This window comes from Enhydra lutris, unplaced genomic scaffold (assembly GCF_002288905.1).
Source record: "Enhydra lutris kenyoni isolate GAN:26980312 unplaced genomic scaffold, ASM228890v2 scaffoldscaffold12, whole genome shotgun sequence".
NCBI classification, from domain to species: domain Eukaryota; kingdom Metazoa; phylum Chordata; class Mammalia; order Carnivora; family Mustelidae; genus Enhydra; species Enhydra lutris.
Genome location: NW_019154096.1, coordinates 50,807,518 through 50,823,074, shown reverse-complemented (window position 1 = coordinate 50,823,074; position 15,557 = coordinate 50,807,518). Strand labels below are relative to the sequence as shown.

The window sequence follows — 15,557 nt, the reverse complement described above, 5'->3', positions numbered from 1 at the left end:
AAGAAAAGGGGCACCTGGGTGGCTCAGTCAGTTAAGTGTCTGCCTTCGGCTCAGGTCATGATCTCAGGATGGGATCAGGCTCCAAGCCCAGTATCAGGCTCCTTGCTCAGTGGGAAGCCTGCTTCTCCCTACTCCTGTCCCTCTGCCTGTAGCTCCCCCTGATTGTGCTCTCTCCATCTGTCAAATAAATAAATAAAATCTTTTAAAAAATAAAATAAAATAAAATAAATAAAATAAAAAATGGTCTGCCAAGAACATCTGTTTATGGTCCTTTTCTAACCTACTCAGCAAAACTCAACTTGACATACTTACATTCCATTTCTAAGGAAACTACTGAGTGTTTTGGCTTCTGGGACTGGTTAAACGCAAAGTGTTAATAATAACAAAACACAATTCTTATTCTACATTTCATAACAATAGATATAAAGCCTGCAAATTAGATACTCCTGACTAGTTTTTCCTATCAGACACCACTATTATCAGGGATTCCTAACTTTTCCAAGGAGGAGGAAGAACTTCATTTCATTTCCCCATGGCACTGATATTGGTGAGATCAGTTTACGTTTCTACTAGTAACACATTTTTTTTGGTGACGGTATGGTGGTAGGTAGGAGGCCATACTGTTAATGCCACTTTCTCTCCTGAGAACCCCAGCCAAACATGACAGGGAGCCTTAACAGAGTAAAGGAGAGAGGAGTTTGTGACACTGAAGAGGGAAATGTCTAAGAGAACAATACGGAATGAAGTGAGGATCAGAGCAAGACTGTGAAGGGAAGCGAGGGGGCGGGGCCGCTGTGACAGCGGGATTAGACAGGGCAATACAGACAGCTTTAAGGAGAGGCTCTAAGATTTCACACACCAATTACGTACATACACCTGCAGCAGACCTTAACAGCCCAGCACGGTAGCTGCCAGCCACATGTGGCCACTGAGAACTTGAAAACTGTGGCTAATCTAAATTGAGATGTATTTTATACATAAAATACACATCAGGTTCCAAAGACAATACAAAAAATAAAATATCTCATTAATAATTTCTTATATTGATTACATGTTGAAATGATATTCTGGATATATTATTAGACGACACTTCTCTTAATGTGCCCACTAGAAAATTTTTAATCATATACATGGTTCCTATTTGTAGCCTGCATCATATTTCTATTAGACAAATGAAACATTTACTCTAATAGTCACATACAGTAGAGCAAGTATCTGCTATACTGTCAATGTGAAACCTTCATATTTTAAGACCTACATATGTATTTTTCTTTCTGATGACTAAGAAATGTTTGATAGAGCAATAGAGGTTTTGAATTTGATTCATTCTAATCTCTCTATTAGACCAAGGGAATAAAATAACTCAGACCAAATAATTTTGAGTTATGAATCACAAACATTTTAGGAAAAAAAATTTTTTTTTTTTTTTGCCAGTGGTCTGTCTTGTTTATTTATAAAGTGTAAGTGAAATGTGAGTATTCCTTCATAGGCATAACCAGCTTCCATATTCAGCTAAATTAAAATCATCTTTCCCAAAGTGAGGGTTTTAAGACTCTTAAAGCCTAATAGTCTGGTCTTAAAAACAAGTCTGTAAAATAGTACTTGACTTGCTATGACTTAATTGCCTTGATCCCTTTTTATAGAGGGAAAAAAAGGGTGAGAAGAGTAGGTCAATCAGGCATGGATCCTTGAGCTTTTTATTTTTTGTTGTTTTTTGTTTGATCCTTGGTTCTTCAAGGATCAAAAAGATCTTTTCTTCAAAAAGAAAAAAAGTTACGAAGTTACGAAGCCAGTTACTCTCTACAGACAAAAAACAAAAATATGCTACATTACTCTGGAATAAAGTCATGTTTATATCTCTGTCAGATGAGCATGTCAGATGGCTGCTATTATTATCCTGATTACAAAGATGGAGGATTGCATCACCGAGAGACTAAAGGGTATCCTTAAGATTACAAATCAAATTACTGACAGAGTTTGAATCATAACTCAGGTCTCCTGACTGCTAGTCTAGTATTCCTTCCATAACATGATGAAAAGGTCTTTCAGTGAACACAATCAGAAACAGTGCTATATTAATGTTCAGGACAACTAATTCTCTCTGATTAGGGATTTATGGATATAAACTATTCTAGAAAGAAGGAAGGGAAGGGCAAAAGGAGAAAAGGAAGGAGGGAGAAAGGGAAGATCAATGGCAAAACTAAAAAGATAGTACAAGGTTGCTGATTTCTTTCTAGTTGTATATTCTAGATAGCATAAGGAGCATAAATTAAACTATCCAAAATACTGCCGTGACCATGTCATTCCTTTGATCAAAAATTTTCAGTGGCTGTACTTAAAGCTCTCATAATTTGGCCCCAACCAGAATAACAGCCTCTCAAAGACATCCATGTCCTAACTTCCCTTAACCTGTGGTTATGGTACATACGGCAAAGGAGAACGGAGGTAGCAGATGGAATTAAGGTTGCTAATCAGCTGACTTTAAATCGGGGAGATTATCCTGCATTATCAGAGTGGACCCAGTTATAACCACAAGGGTCCTTGAAAGCAGAAGAACTCAGAGGAAAACTCAGAGTCAGAGTGATGATATTAGCAAGACTCAGGGGCTCCGAGCCAAAGAATGTGGGCAGCCTCCAAGAATTTGAAAAAACAAGACAGTAAGTTCTCCCCAAGAGCCTCTGGAAAGGAATACAGCCTTGCCAACACCTTAATTAATTATCCCAGTGACACCCATTTTAGACTTCCGACCTCCAGAACTGTAAGTCAATAAATTTGTGTTGTTTTAAGACACTATTTTGTGGTAATTTATTACAGCAGCAATTTTATACTAATATACCTTTCTACCTTTATCTCATGTCATCCCTTAAAATATGCTAAATTCCAACCAAAGATTAATATTCACTATGCCTCAACACATCTTACTTCCTCCTCCCTATTGCTTTGGTCTTACTACTTCACAAGTGCTAATGTCTGTCAGTTTGCACATCTCAAAATATCACACCATTCTCCAAGGACATACTCAAATACCACCTCTTCTGTGATTCCTCCCCTAAACACCCCAAAGCATGGATAATCTAACTTGTCCTCTACCCTTTTACAGTTTTACTTCATCTACATTTACTTCAACTGTACTACTTTTGAAATACTCATTACACAAGACCTTATATTAGAGCCGGACCTGGCTCTTCCTTCCACCTCATCCTGATCACCTAACCACTCACCCAACACACATTTAATGTATGTTCAGCATACATTACAAAAAGAACTTGAATTTCAATATGTAATAAAGTTGTATGAAATACAATAAACCACTTTATACTATAGGTATGTCTGTAACAAATTTACACATGGGGGCATAAGTTACAAGGAAAAGGACAACAAAGACTTGACCACAAGTTGGTGGTATAACATGATAACATGATTTACAGAATCAACCCATACAGTCAATTCTCAATATATAGGCTAGGGTATCCAAGTTATTTGTTTCTTTCTATTTTTCTCTTCCGCTTATATCTTATGGCTACATAACTGCTTATTAACTCACTTTTTGTTGAAGAAAATCAATTTAAAATGTCATTATTTACTATAAACCTTGATAAATGGAAAGATTTCATTGGAGAACAGGTTAAAGCTATAAACAAAAACATAAAAAAAGCTTTTTGAACTATCTGGATTTAATTCTATCTAAGGTATGCCAGTATCACAGAAAGTTGAGAGTAACAGCCAAGAATTTTTCATGTTGGTCTACAGTATTGTGAATAGACCAAAAGCTAGAATTAAAATGTTTTACCCATTTAACTTCTCCTCTTTGGCAGACAGGGAAATAACACTATTTATAAAAAAAAAAAAAAAAAAAGTATTTCAAGTTTTTTCAAATTTCTCATAACCCAAATTCAAAAACATCCAAAAGGAGTTCCCTAAAAAGGTAATGCCATTAAAGTATTACAGCATAAATATTTATATGCTATGCAGCATAAGTGATAGCTTCTAGGCCTCTTCTGTACTATTCTGGACTTACATCCTTTACAACAGAAGGATAAATTTAGACTTTTAAACTCTAACATTTTATATAGTAAGTGTAAGAGGAGAAAATTGATTCCCAGTGGAATTCTCTACCCACAAATAAAAATTATCTACTCTATCTAGGCTATGCCCCCACTGACCTTACCAGGAAACCACAGCTGGAAAGGCAAACTTTGGCTTCATAAAATTTGTAACAAGAATGGGTAGAATCCCCTGTAAGGTGTCATCTACAGATTTCTCTAGAATAGGTATAAGCAATATCTCAATACCTCTGGTTATCCTCAGTGGGAGAAAGCCATGGCCACAGCTTTGGATTAAGGCATAATTAAAGAGAAGAAGGGGGGTGGGGATGAACAAGGAAGCAGAAAAGGAAAAGGGCTATAGGATATAACAGAAAAGCTACAACAGTGAGACATGAATGACAGCCCAGCCATTGGTTCAGATGATCATTTACTGACCCCAGTGTCAGAGGTTAAATTTGAAGAGCCCTAATTCTCTCCCATGGATGGTAATGTATGACACATGAATATATGGGCAAAGATCAAGTGAACATCCTGAACCGACATGGACCTGGTTCCTGTTCAGATCGTACATAAGTTAACATGGCAGACTGGCACTGGCGTCCTTGACAAGATGCTAAACCGATCCACCAAACAGATTTAATTAATAGCCAAGAGAAGTGCTGAGAAGGCAGGGAGACATCTCTACTTCCTCCTCTTCCCAGCATGACTGGAAAGATTAGATGGAGAGATGCCATTGATGATGCAGAAAGCTCAAAGACCAGACTACCCAAGAACAGGAGACTGCTAGAGGTCTGAATCTTCCCAAACTGTCCCCAACAGCTTGACTCAGGTACTGTTATGATAATCACTGACAATGGCTGCTCACAAGTCCTAAGAAACACTGCAAAACAGATAAATGTAGCGTTCACTGCCATTCCACTTCTTGGTTTCTCTAGTTCCTGATTATGCTCCCTTCAACTACCTAAGATCCTACATCGTATCTATGCCAGTTCTCCCAAATAAAAATTTCTTCCTTGTTTATTACTTTAGAGAGTATTAGCCCTTGCCTATTTGTCCCCATCAGGCAATACATATGTGCTTCTGACCTTCAAACTGCAGACTCAGACCCACTGCTTTAAGAAATGAGTCAGTCTTGTCGTGGGCAGGCAATATAAGAGCATGACCCATCATCTGAAGGATCAGAAACACAGACTTCGTGCATCAAGCCTAGGATCCAGCACGCCTGGGCATCCTCTCGGCTTTTCCTCAATAGTCTCAGTTTTGGGTCAATTCACACAAATGATCTGTACACGGCTGCTGACTAGCACTTAATTTCCCTCTGTCCCGCAGGCATTACTGCTAATTTATACCTCCTCACACCCCATCCCCAGATTCATAACACGAAATAGTCTGAATTTAAATATATTTTGACTGCTGGCTACCCACTTCAGGAGTCAGGCCTATAGCTGGGACCCTCTCTTCCTTTCTAGCACTCCCTCCCAAAGCCCAGCAACAGAGTATTCAACGTGCCATACAAGAAATTTCTGATACAAATGACTACATTAATTCAAATCAAAGTGTAGATGAGTTTAATTCTTGTTAACCAAACTCTTTAACAGAAATGAACTAAAAAAATCATGAAAAAATTTAAACATTTTTAAAATTGTTAAAATCTTTGTGATAAAGCTGTTAGTATGTTTTTCTCCTGACTGGGGTAGAGTGCACATGCTGGTTCTCTTTGCCAACCCTACCATTTCCCCTCCCTGCTACTGTCACTGAACAGGGAATGAATTAAATGGAATAAACATTACAAGTGATATCGCTACTCCTACCCCAGCTGCCCCAACTATATTCCACATATACATGTCATGGAGCTCACTAAGGCAAAAGCACTGCCAGGGACAGAGTACAGCACACCAGGAACCTCCCAAGCTGCAGACAAGAATGCCTCCTTGTACCGACAATAGAAGCCTAGAACAGTTTACCTCTCTTCAGTTCTGAAAAAGCATCAGAAATTAAACACTGTTGGTGTGAACGCAGATTAAGAGGAAAAAAATTTATGTAACAATGGAGCTCCTAATGGAGCTCAGATGGGAGATTTTTTTCATTTTAGGAGATGTTTGGTTTAGAAATAAACTATGAGCAATGGCATCCCCTTAATATTCCCTCTCTTTCTATATGAACCAGAGATCCAGTCATCATCCACTAGTGGACTGAACAACAAATAGAGTACTTAATTCAACCAGATTCTTCACTGGATGTCCCAAGTGACTGCATTCGAATATACGGCATCTGGAATCCTCATTTAGGCAGCCAATGACCTATTAATTCAGACATTTTAATAAAAATATTAAATATAAGTCTGCTAAAATGAGTTGCAACTAATAATAAAAGGTACTGTGAAAATAAAAATTAAAATAGTAATAAAACAGTGAAGGAGTCATATGGGAACCCTGAACTTTTCACTCAATTTTTTTCTGTAAACCTAAAACCACTCAAAAAAAAGGAAAATCTATCAATTTTAAGAAACAGAAAAAGAAAATAGAAATTGGGAACATAACAACAATCTAAGTGGGGCTTCAAATCTTGTTTAATTCTACGGCCTCAATAACATGCAACAGTATCAACCAGTCTAGCCCTCAGGGATCTCATCCTCTGTTGACGCCACTCTCTAGATCACCCATCAGACAGTCAAACTTAGGACATCTCTCATGAAGTGGTTTTATATTAATTAACCTTCAGATTGTTATATGACTATCTAATCACATGGTTATATCCTGTTTCTCCAAATTAAAAAAAAAAAAAAACAACAACACCTTAGATAAAGCTGAGAAAAAAGCTGGCATGTAACACAGTGCCTTTAAAATGGAAGTGACAGGGCGCCTGGGTGGCTCAGCCATTAAGCATCTGCCTTTGGCTCAGGTCATGATCCCAGAGTCGTGGGATCAAGCCCCACATCGGGCTCCCTGCTCAGCAGGAAGCCTGCTTTTCCCTCTCCCACTCCCTCTGCTTTTGCTCTCTGACAAATAAATAAGTAAGATTTTTAAAAAAATAAATAAAATAAAACAGAAGTGATAACCATATATACCTAGCTATTTACAATTTACAGTTTCTCAAACTCTAAGTACTCGATCTTTCCATTTAACTGCAAAGTGATGAAGTACGAACTATTAACGAAGTCCCTAGGGGATGGGAGATGAAGGACTTTCCTCCCTTCATTCTTCATATAATTTGCTTTTAGCGATGGAATTTTGAGGTTTTCCTTTTGCTTTTGGGCTTCCTACTTAAATTCAGAGAGCATTTTTCCCAAAGTCTGTGTAGGAAGAGCACATAAATGTTGAGTCAGTATACACAAAGGAAGATAGTTTGGGACGGCTGGTGTTCCTTTACTCTTCTCTTTTCCATGATTATAACATTGTTAGTAGCCTTCTGTAGCAAAAGGAGACTCCTACCTAAATCAAGACCAGAAATGACCGGTTTCAAATGACCAGTGAAGGGACCAGATGCCACAGTCTATCAACATCAATGTTACGTTGCTGGTATCGTACTAACCCTCCTACCAATCAATAGATTTGCAGATCACTATAGGAGGCAGAAGGAGCTATGGACATTTTTTTGTTTTTGTTTTTGTTTTTAAAGATTTTATGTCTTTATTTGACACAGAGAGATCATGAGGAGGCTGAGGCAGGCAGAGGGAGAGGGGGAAGCAGGTTCCCCACTGAGCAGAGAGCCCAATGCGGGGCTTGATCCCAGGACGCCGAGACCACGACCCAAGCCAAAGACAGAGGTTTAACCCACTGAACCACCCAGGCCCCCAGCTATGGACGTTTTATCTAGACAACAGTAATTCTTGCGTTCTCATACCAGATCTCAGAGGGTTAGAAGGAGAAGTCAGGCCAACATCTTTCTCTTTATCAATTACCAACTTAAAACTTCTGGGCATCCCAAACCACGGCTTAAGGAGAGTAAGTGTGATCTTTAGAGGCTCATCAAGAATGGCAGTTCCAGGAATTCAGGAATGACCTATCTATGCTCTCTACCCACTCACGCAGTTTTAGAAGTTCAGACGTTGCAGGAAACTGCTTCACATGCCAATGGCTGCCACACCCTGCTCCACAGCATACCTCCCTACCCATTAGAAGAATTAGACATACCTCCATGTGTAGCCATTGTCAACTAAGAAACAGGCCCGCTGGGAAAAGAGCCAAAAAAATCATTGGCTGGAAAATTTTCAAGACCGGCAGACATTCTGGTTTAGCCTTTAATAAAGTATGTTTGGAGCAATATAAATAATAAATTAAGAGTAATAGTCACTAGAGGGCTATTAATGTTACTGGATCTGTGGCATCTTTTAATAACATTATTATTACATCTCCTGAAACTCAAAGCACAGGAGACCATAGTTTGTGGAGTTGCAGCCGCTACTTGCTTTCTCAATCCATTTCCTTCCCTTGTGCTCTCATCACTACTTATACCTCAACACAAACCCCACCCCCGGCAAGCACCAACCCAGTATGTGATATCCAAACACAACCCCCAAGAACTAGCTGTCTTTAGCTTAAAACATTACTCCATCTTCTAGCCATTCCCAGCTTTAGGTCATGCAAGTGTCCTCTTTGGCTATATTACTATGCGCCTCGGAACACTGAGTGATTGCCTACATTCTTTTGCACCTGTTCTAAAAAGCATTAAGACCTGAAAAACAGTTGCACACGTGAACCCTCCTCCCCTGTTAGAGAAGCCATATCCCTAAGCTACCACCATAGAGAATCCAAATTCCAGCAGCAGTGAAGTTTTGACAGCCCCTGGAGTCCACCCTAAAAAATCACAGAGCTCCAACTCTACCCTATCACCTACATCCATTCAATAAATACTTACTGAGTCCCATCATATGTAAAAGGCTCTGTGTGCCATGCCCTTCTTTCATAGGAAGCTATTCCTTCTCTCCAATGCATAACTGTGCTCTCTACCCCTCAGGTAATCCCTTTGCCATCCCTGAGACCTTCTTCCAATGACGGGATCCTTAATAACTTCTCTATATTCACCTACCTTCCCACATTAGTAGTATTTCTTAACCTAATTTGGGTCTAAAACCTCTGCTGAACAGTGTTCTTCTTTCTAGTTACGGTTGGACAGCCATCTCTAGTTACCACACTCACATTCTGATACCTATTTACGTTGGTCTATTACCTTTTGAGCAACGGTTCTCACCTTATGTGCATCAGAGTCACCTGGAAAACACATAAATATATAGACCACTGGGCTAAAGAGTTTGCATTTCTAACAAGTTCTCAGGTGACACTAATGCTGCTTGCCCAGGGACCACACTTAGAGAAGCACTGCCTTTGAGAATCTGATGAAAGCTATGAAAAACTCCACATACACGTAACATTTTGCATGCAATTTCAAGGGGTTTGTGGGTGCCCACTCACAAATACCTTCTGCTCTGTATTTCTTTCAAAGGATGTTAAGGACAATGACTTGCCCATAAGGAGTGCTAACCGTGGTACACATGCGCATGCAGACACCTAAAAACGTCGAGGAGCTGCTTGGTATTGGAAAGTCAGTTCTGTCCAATGGCCTGTCCCCTCTGTAGTCTCACGTGTTTCTTCACATCCGTGTGATTGTTTTTTGGTACTTCTGGTTTAATTCTCAGAAACAAAAGCACTACTCACTTCATATTTAAAAGGCTCTTTGGAATCACTCAAAAGTATTTTATAGGTAAAGACGTGGTTTGGTAGAAAGAACATAAACACTAAATTGAAATTTTGATTATGCCTTTCCTAAAAGTATGACCACTAAGCTTCAATTTCCTCATTTATAAAATTGGGGACTTCACAGGGAAATTATTTTTTCTCCTTCCAGACAAAGGTTATGCGAACCCACTATAAGGAATGAAGGGGGAAGTGGTTCTACTATTTAAAACCAATGATTGTTATTTGTGGTAAGGAATTTAAAAATTGGATATAGAGTGAATGTCTAAATTAAGAAAATGAAAAGAATTAAATAATTTCTAAAATGTCTTCAAACCCAACATTTTGTATTTATGAACTCTAACCAGCATGGCATTATTCACTTATATTTTCTGTATGTACTCAACAATCATTTACACATTAATTTAACTAAGCATAAACTACATAAAAACAATCACACCTTCCCTTATTTTACCCTTCCCTTCTCTACTTCCTTCCCTCCACAGTGTCTAACAACACTGCAACATTTCCCGGAAAAACGCAATAAAAATAAATAATAATAAGTTATTCTTCTCCCTCAAATAGGCCTGTGTAAAATACATCTTGTCAATGTAGAAAAGCCCTTTTGAAGAAGCTTCCCTCTGTGTTCCCGCAACAGATAGCCAGAACCCATTAACTGCATCCCTAATCTACTCACTAAGATCTCTCAGGACGTGGCTATTATAAACACAGCTCAATTCGGTATGTTTTACTTGGTAAGATCTACCAGGCATTCTCTTCTCAATCTACAATCCCATTTGTTTACCGCAGGAAGCCTCACTGGATGTAATGAGTGAATATATGAGTGTGCACAAATGTCTATCAAAATTACCCCAAAAATATCAGGCTCTACGAATCTATAAATCATGTAAACACTGAGCAGCTTCTACTGAACAGACCTCTTGTAGAAGACGTGGATCCAGGCAGTCACCATCATCATTAAACAAAGACTCCCAGCTCTCCTCAATAGCAGCACTTCCCTCCACACGAGCCATTTCCGTTGCTTTCGGTTCCATGGATGTTTCCATAGATACAGTTTCTATATCAGGAAAGGATACACCAAATTCCATATTCTCTGAGTCGTCTTCCTCTTTTGTTTTGAACTCTTCAGTTTTTAGTTCGTGCAATGCCTCTGTTGTATCACCAGTACAATCCAGATCATTGCCCGAGGCACTGTCTGAAAGTACTTTTGTCCCATTTAACGTACTGAGTTCAGAGTCCAAAAAAGTGTTACAATTACTACCAGCAATCTTCTTTATAGGTAAGGAGGAAGCACAATCTGACAAGCTCTCTATCAACTTTCCTGTTGACTCTGTGAAACCAGAGGAAATACTCTCAGGGTAAGTATCTGAGCAAGCAGTTAGGCTGCTGGAATTTTCCACGTCATTCCCACATCTAGCTACATGAAGAGGGGCTGTATCTGCACTCATTTCTAAGTATTTTGAGAAACTACCTGTGTTACTGCAGACCTCATCAGCTGTTCTAACTGCAACTACACAAGGGCTGTCCATAGTTATTTGATCAGATGGGACATCTGTAATGTCCATCTTACATGCTTTGTTAGTAATGTCACCTACACTCTTCGACTCATCTGTATCTGTTTCATGAGCAAGGAGAGCTGTATCAGAAGGTTCATACTTTATACATAAGTCATCAGCAGTGCTGTCATTCTCCTCACATTCTCTAAACACTGCAGGATCAAAAATGCCATTTACGCTCTCTAATTTGCTGACTATAGTCATTTTATGAGAGATGTTATCTAGAGTCTCAGGAATGGAATCTATACCACTCTGACCCAAAATGAAATCTGTATTGTTGGCTACCTCACTAACATTCTCAGCTTCAAAGTCTATACAAGTTTGGTCAGTGACACCATCTGGACTTCCAGGAACAGAAATAGCAGTGATGCCTCCACTACTGGGAGTCAACATTCCACACGATGTTTGCATGCTTTGTTGTACAATTGCAGAATCAGAATTCAGTTTTACAGGTACTATCATACTCTCAGGTTTCAACACACAATTAAAAACTCTAGGAAACTGGGATAGTATCTTCACAACTTTGGCATCAGTTTCAATTCTGCTTTCTAAACCCCTGCTTTCAAATGTTTTGCCACTTAATTCATGCCTACTGACATCACAGAATTCCACATTTCGGAATGGTTTGTTTAGAACCTGGGCCTCATTCATTTCTGAACAAGACCGAGAGAGAAGCAACTTCCCAGGTCCCGTCACATCTGTGGCTTCAACCTCCAAACATTCCACCTCCTTTGGTTTAAAATGTTTTTGTAAAGGTACACTAGGTATCCCAGGATTTGAGACACCCTCTTGACGTCCTTGGCATAATGTTTCTTTGGATCCTGTAGTTTGCCTCTTAACACAAATCCTATCTTTCTTTCTTTCTTGAAGGCACATGTCTTTTCTTAATTTTGTTGAAAATTTCTTTCCTTCTCTACGGTTGTGCTCCTTTTTATCAGGATTAATGCTTAATCTCGGAGTCTCAGATTTGTCTCTGAAGATCTCCTTTTGGAAGAAACGATCCTCTGTTTGTTCTTCTTTCACCACGGAGCTAAATGGACCACAGCCTTTTTCCTCATCACCTGCCTTGAGCAGCACTACACTTCTTCGAGCTTTAGGTACATAAAGTGCCATGTCAGGCCTTCTGACTCGAACTCTGCATCTCTCCGCTGCTTGCTGCATGGTACCACCTCAATCTGCAAGAAGAGAAGAATTCAATTACCAAAAACGAATTACAATGTACCGAACCAAAAGATTTTTAAAGGCTGGGTAGAGGGCCTACTAATCCATCCTAGAGAAACAGAAACCCTCAAGTTAAAAGAAAGCAAAACCTGCCATAAAGTAATTAATGCAACTAAGGAAAGTAAATTCCAAAATAACTCATGAGCCCATGAATTTTATTATCCATATATCCTCCTTCTTCATATCCCAAAACCCTTTATCTCTACGTCCCAAGTCCTTTCTACCTTTTTAACAAGTAGCTTTATCTTATTAAATAAAACGATTATTCAAAAAGTGACTGCCAGCTATTAAGTACTCATAAAACACTATTACCTCCCTATTGCTAGCGACCAGAACTTACACTGAAAAGTATATGCAAGGAGGAGCCCTAAAAACACATTAGTTCAACATAAATGTATACATATAAGTAAGAATTTTAAAAATAACTCAAATGTAGGTGAGAAAATGAGACAACTAATCCAGGACTGCCTTCTAGAAGATGTTTACTATTTAATCAAATGACCTACTATAAATTTTTCTTCTAGTAGCAATAAAAAACAGCATCAGCAGGAAGAAGGAGAGTGGAGACCAAGCACTGGGATGAGAGGGGCACCTGGGTGTCTCAGTTGGTTAAGCGACTGCCTTGGACTCAGGGCATGATCCTGGAGTCCAGGGATCGAGTCCCACATCAGACTACCTGCTCGGCAGAGAGTCTCCTTCTCCCTCTGACCCTCCCCCTTCTCGTGCTCTCTCTCTCTCTCAAATAAATAAATAAAATCTTAAAAAAAAAAAAAGAAAGAAATGGAATAAGACAACTCACATTAGTAACTGCTTGACAACCTCCACCATGGCTGGTCAATGGAAATTAACAAAGGGAAAAAATTTTAACAAATGGTTAAATAAACCTAAATCTACTATAAGAAAAATACAAGAGAATGTGCCAGTCAACTTCATATTGAGTTCTTTTAATCTTCAAAATAAAACTATGAAGTATTAGTGTATCCACAACGAAGAGAATAAGGAGGTGCACTCCACAGCAAAGAAATATCCTTATACACTCAGAAGTACTTATTGTTAAGAGTTCGCCATACACGTCAAAGCAAATAGATAACAAGAGAGAAACTATTTCCATATCCCTAAACTCTCACCTGATCCAGAATACTTGCTCAGTGAAAATGCTGGGCTCTCAAAGCACAGGCTTTTTTCTTTTCAGCCCAGGTATATACCATGACCCTGACCATCAAGTGTTCCCAGAAATTCTCCTATCCCTTTTCTCTTCTGGTATCTTCATTATTATCTAACCCACAATTCATGATGGATTTTCTATCTTTCCGATTGTGGCTGAACAGAACTTTAACATTTAGACATGCCAGGATTTTGGAAAATGCCTACTTTTCAAAACCAGAAGTACTGAAGTGTATTTCATTGGCGGAGATCCCACAGACATCATGTGTCTTGATCTCAGCAAAGCATCTGACAATATACATCATGATGAACTTCTGCATATAAGACGGAAAATGTAGGCTACTTAATAGAACTAGTAGCACCCACAGCAAAAAATAATAGGTAAAAGAGAACTTAGGATTATTTGAAGGTGATCTGTGTCCCCACAGTCCTTTGAAATTCAACATTTTAAATAATAATTTGAATATAAACAATAAACACTGCTTATCAAACCTGCAACTGACATAAAGTCAATATGATTAATAAATACCAAAAATGGTAAAATTACAATTTAATATCATTTCTACAATCTGGAATGCTGTGCTGAAAGCAACAGGAATAAGTACAAAGATCTACTTTGATTTAAAAAGAAAGTAAACAATCCAACACTTGACTTGGGTATAATTTGCACAGAAAAAGATTTAAAGGCTTCACAATCTTAGATTACAGAGCTCAGAAAAAATACCACACAAAATACAGTTAATGGAACTAAATAGGGGCTCCTGGGTGGCTCAGTGGGTTAAAGCCTCTGCCTTCAGCTCAGGTCATGATTCCAGGATTCTAGGATCCAGCCCTGCATCGGGCTCTGTGCTCAGCAGGGAGCCTGCTTCCCTTCCTCTCTCTCTCTCTCTCTCTGCCTACCTCTCTGCCTACTTGTGATCTCTGTCTGTCAAATAAATAAATAAAATCTTAAAAAAAAAAAAAAAAAGGGAACTAAATAAAGATATACTTCTTGTCCAAAGAGGTCTAAATGGAAACATCCAAACTACCTTTATACCTGAAGGGCTGGTTGTTCTACAGAGGAGATAAATGTTCTCTTCTGTGTTTCTCAGAAGTCAGTACCAGAACCAACTGGTAGAAATTAAAGGAAAACATAGGTTAGCTCAATATACAGAACTTTAAGAGCTCTCCAACACTATTATCAGGTAATGAGCTCCATCTCTATAGTCTGGATGACTGACTGATACACTAGAGAAAAGAATTTCTATCTGTAAATGGGTCTGGATTTATTTTAAGCATTCTTTGAACTTGAAATTCTATGATTCTATTTCTGTTCTACAGTAGACATATAATCAAAGGCTTCAAATTTAAAATTATTTGTGCTATAGCTAATGACTTTTAAAACTCAACCTTTCTTTTTTCTTAGTTAATGCCCACATGTCATGATATGATTTCCTAAAGCTGAAAAAAAGCATAAAAAATTTATACCATCCACTTCTTACCAACACACTGAACTCAATTATGCCATGACCAGCAATGTGCTTAAACATGTTTAGCAACCAGCTAAATACATATCCACATGGAATTCCAAGTACTGGTTGATACTTTCACTTACATCAATGATGTCAACAATGTAACATCGTTGCTGAAGTGGATAATCATTTTTGAACTGCAAAATATATTTTCAAATTTTTGAGCTATGTACAATGTAATAGCTAAAGACATGACACCTTTAAGTTTACATTATTAGCATTTTCTCCATCACCTTACATCTAGACAAGCAATAAACAATAAATCAAGCCCGGATTTATGGCATTTGCCTAACTCTATGATGTAAATATTCCCACCATAGCTAATTTCAAGCTATCACTGTAACATCACTGAAAACAGAGCTGGGA

The 15,557-nt window shown here is 38.5% G+C and overlaps 1 protein-coding gene across 1 annotated transcript in view; it reads right to left on the bottom strand.

The window, feature by feature from the left end:
- LOC111145340 (R3H domain and coiled-coil containing 1 like) overlaps positions 1-12,456 on the bottom strand; it is a 35,435-nt gene extending 22,979 nt beyond the window's left edge. The window contains exon 1 of the mRNA XM_022500186.1: positions 10,657-12,456. Within this exon, the coding sequence (XP_022355894.1) occupies positions 10,657-12,456 (1,800 nt within the window). The remainder of the gene's footprint in view (positions 1-10,656) is intronic.
- Between the last annotated feature and the right edge of the window lie 3,101 nt (positions 12,457-15,557).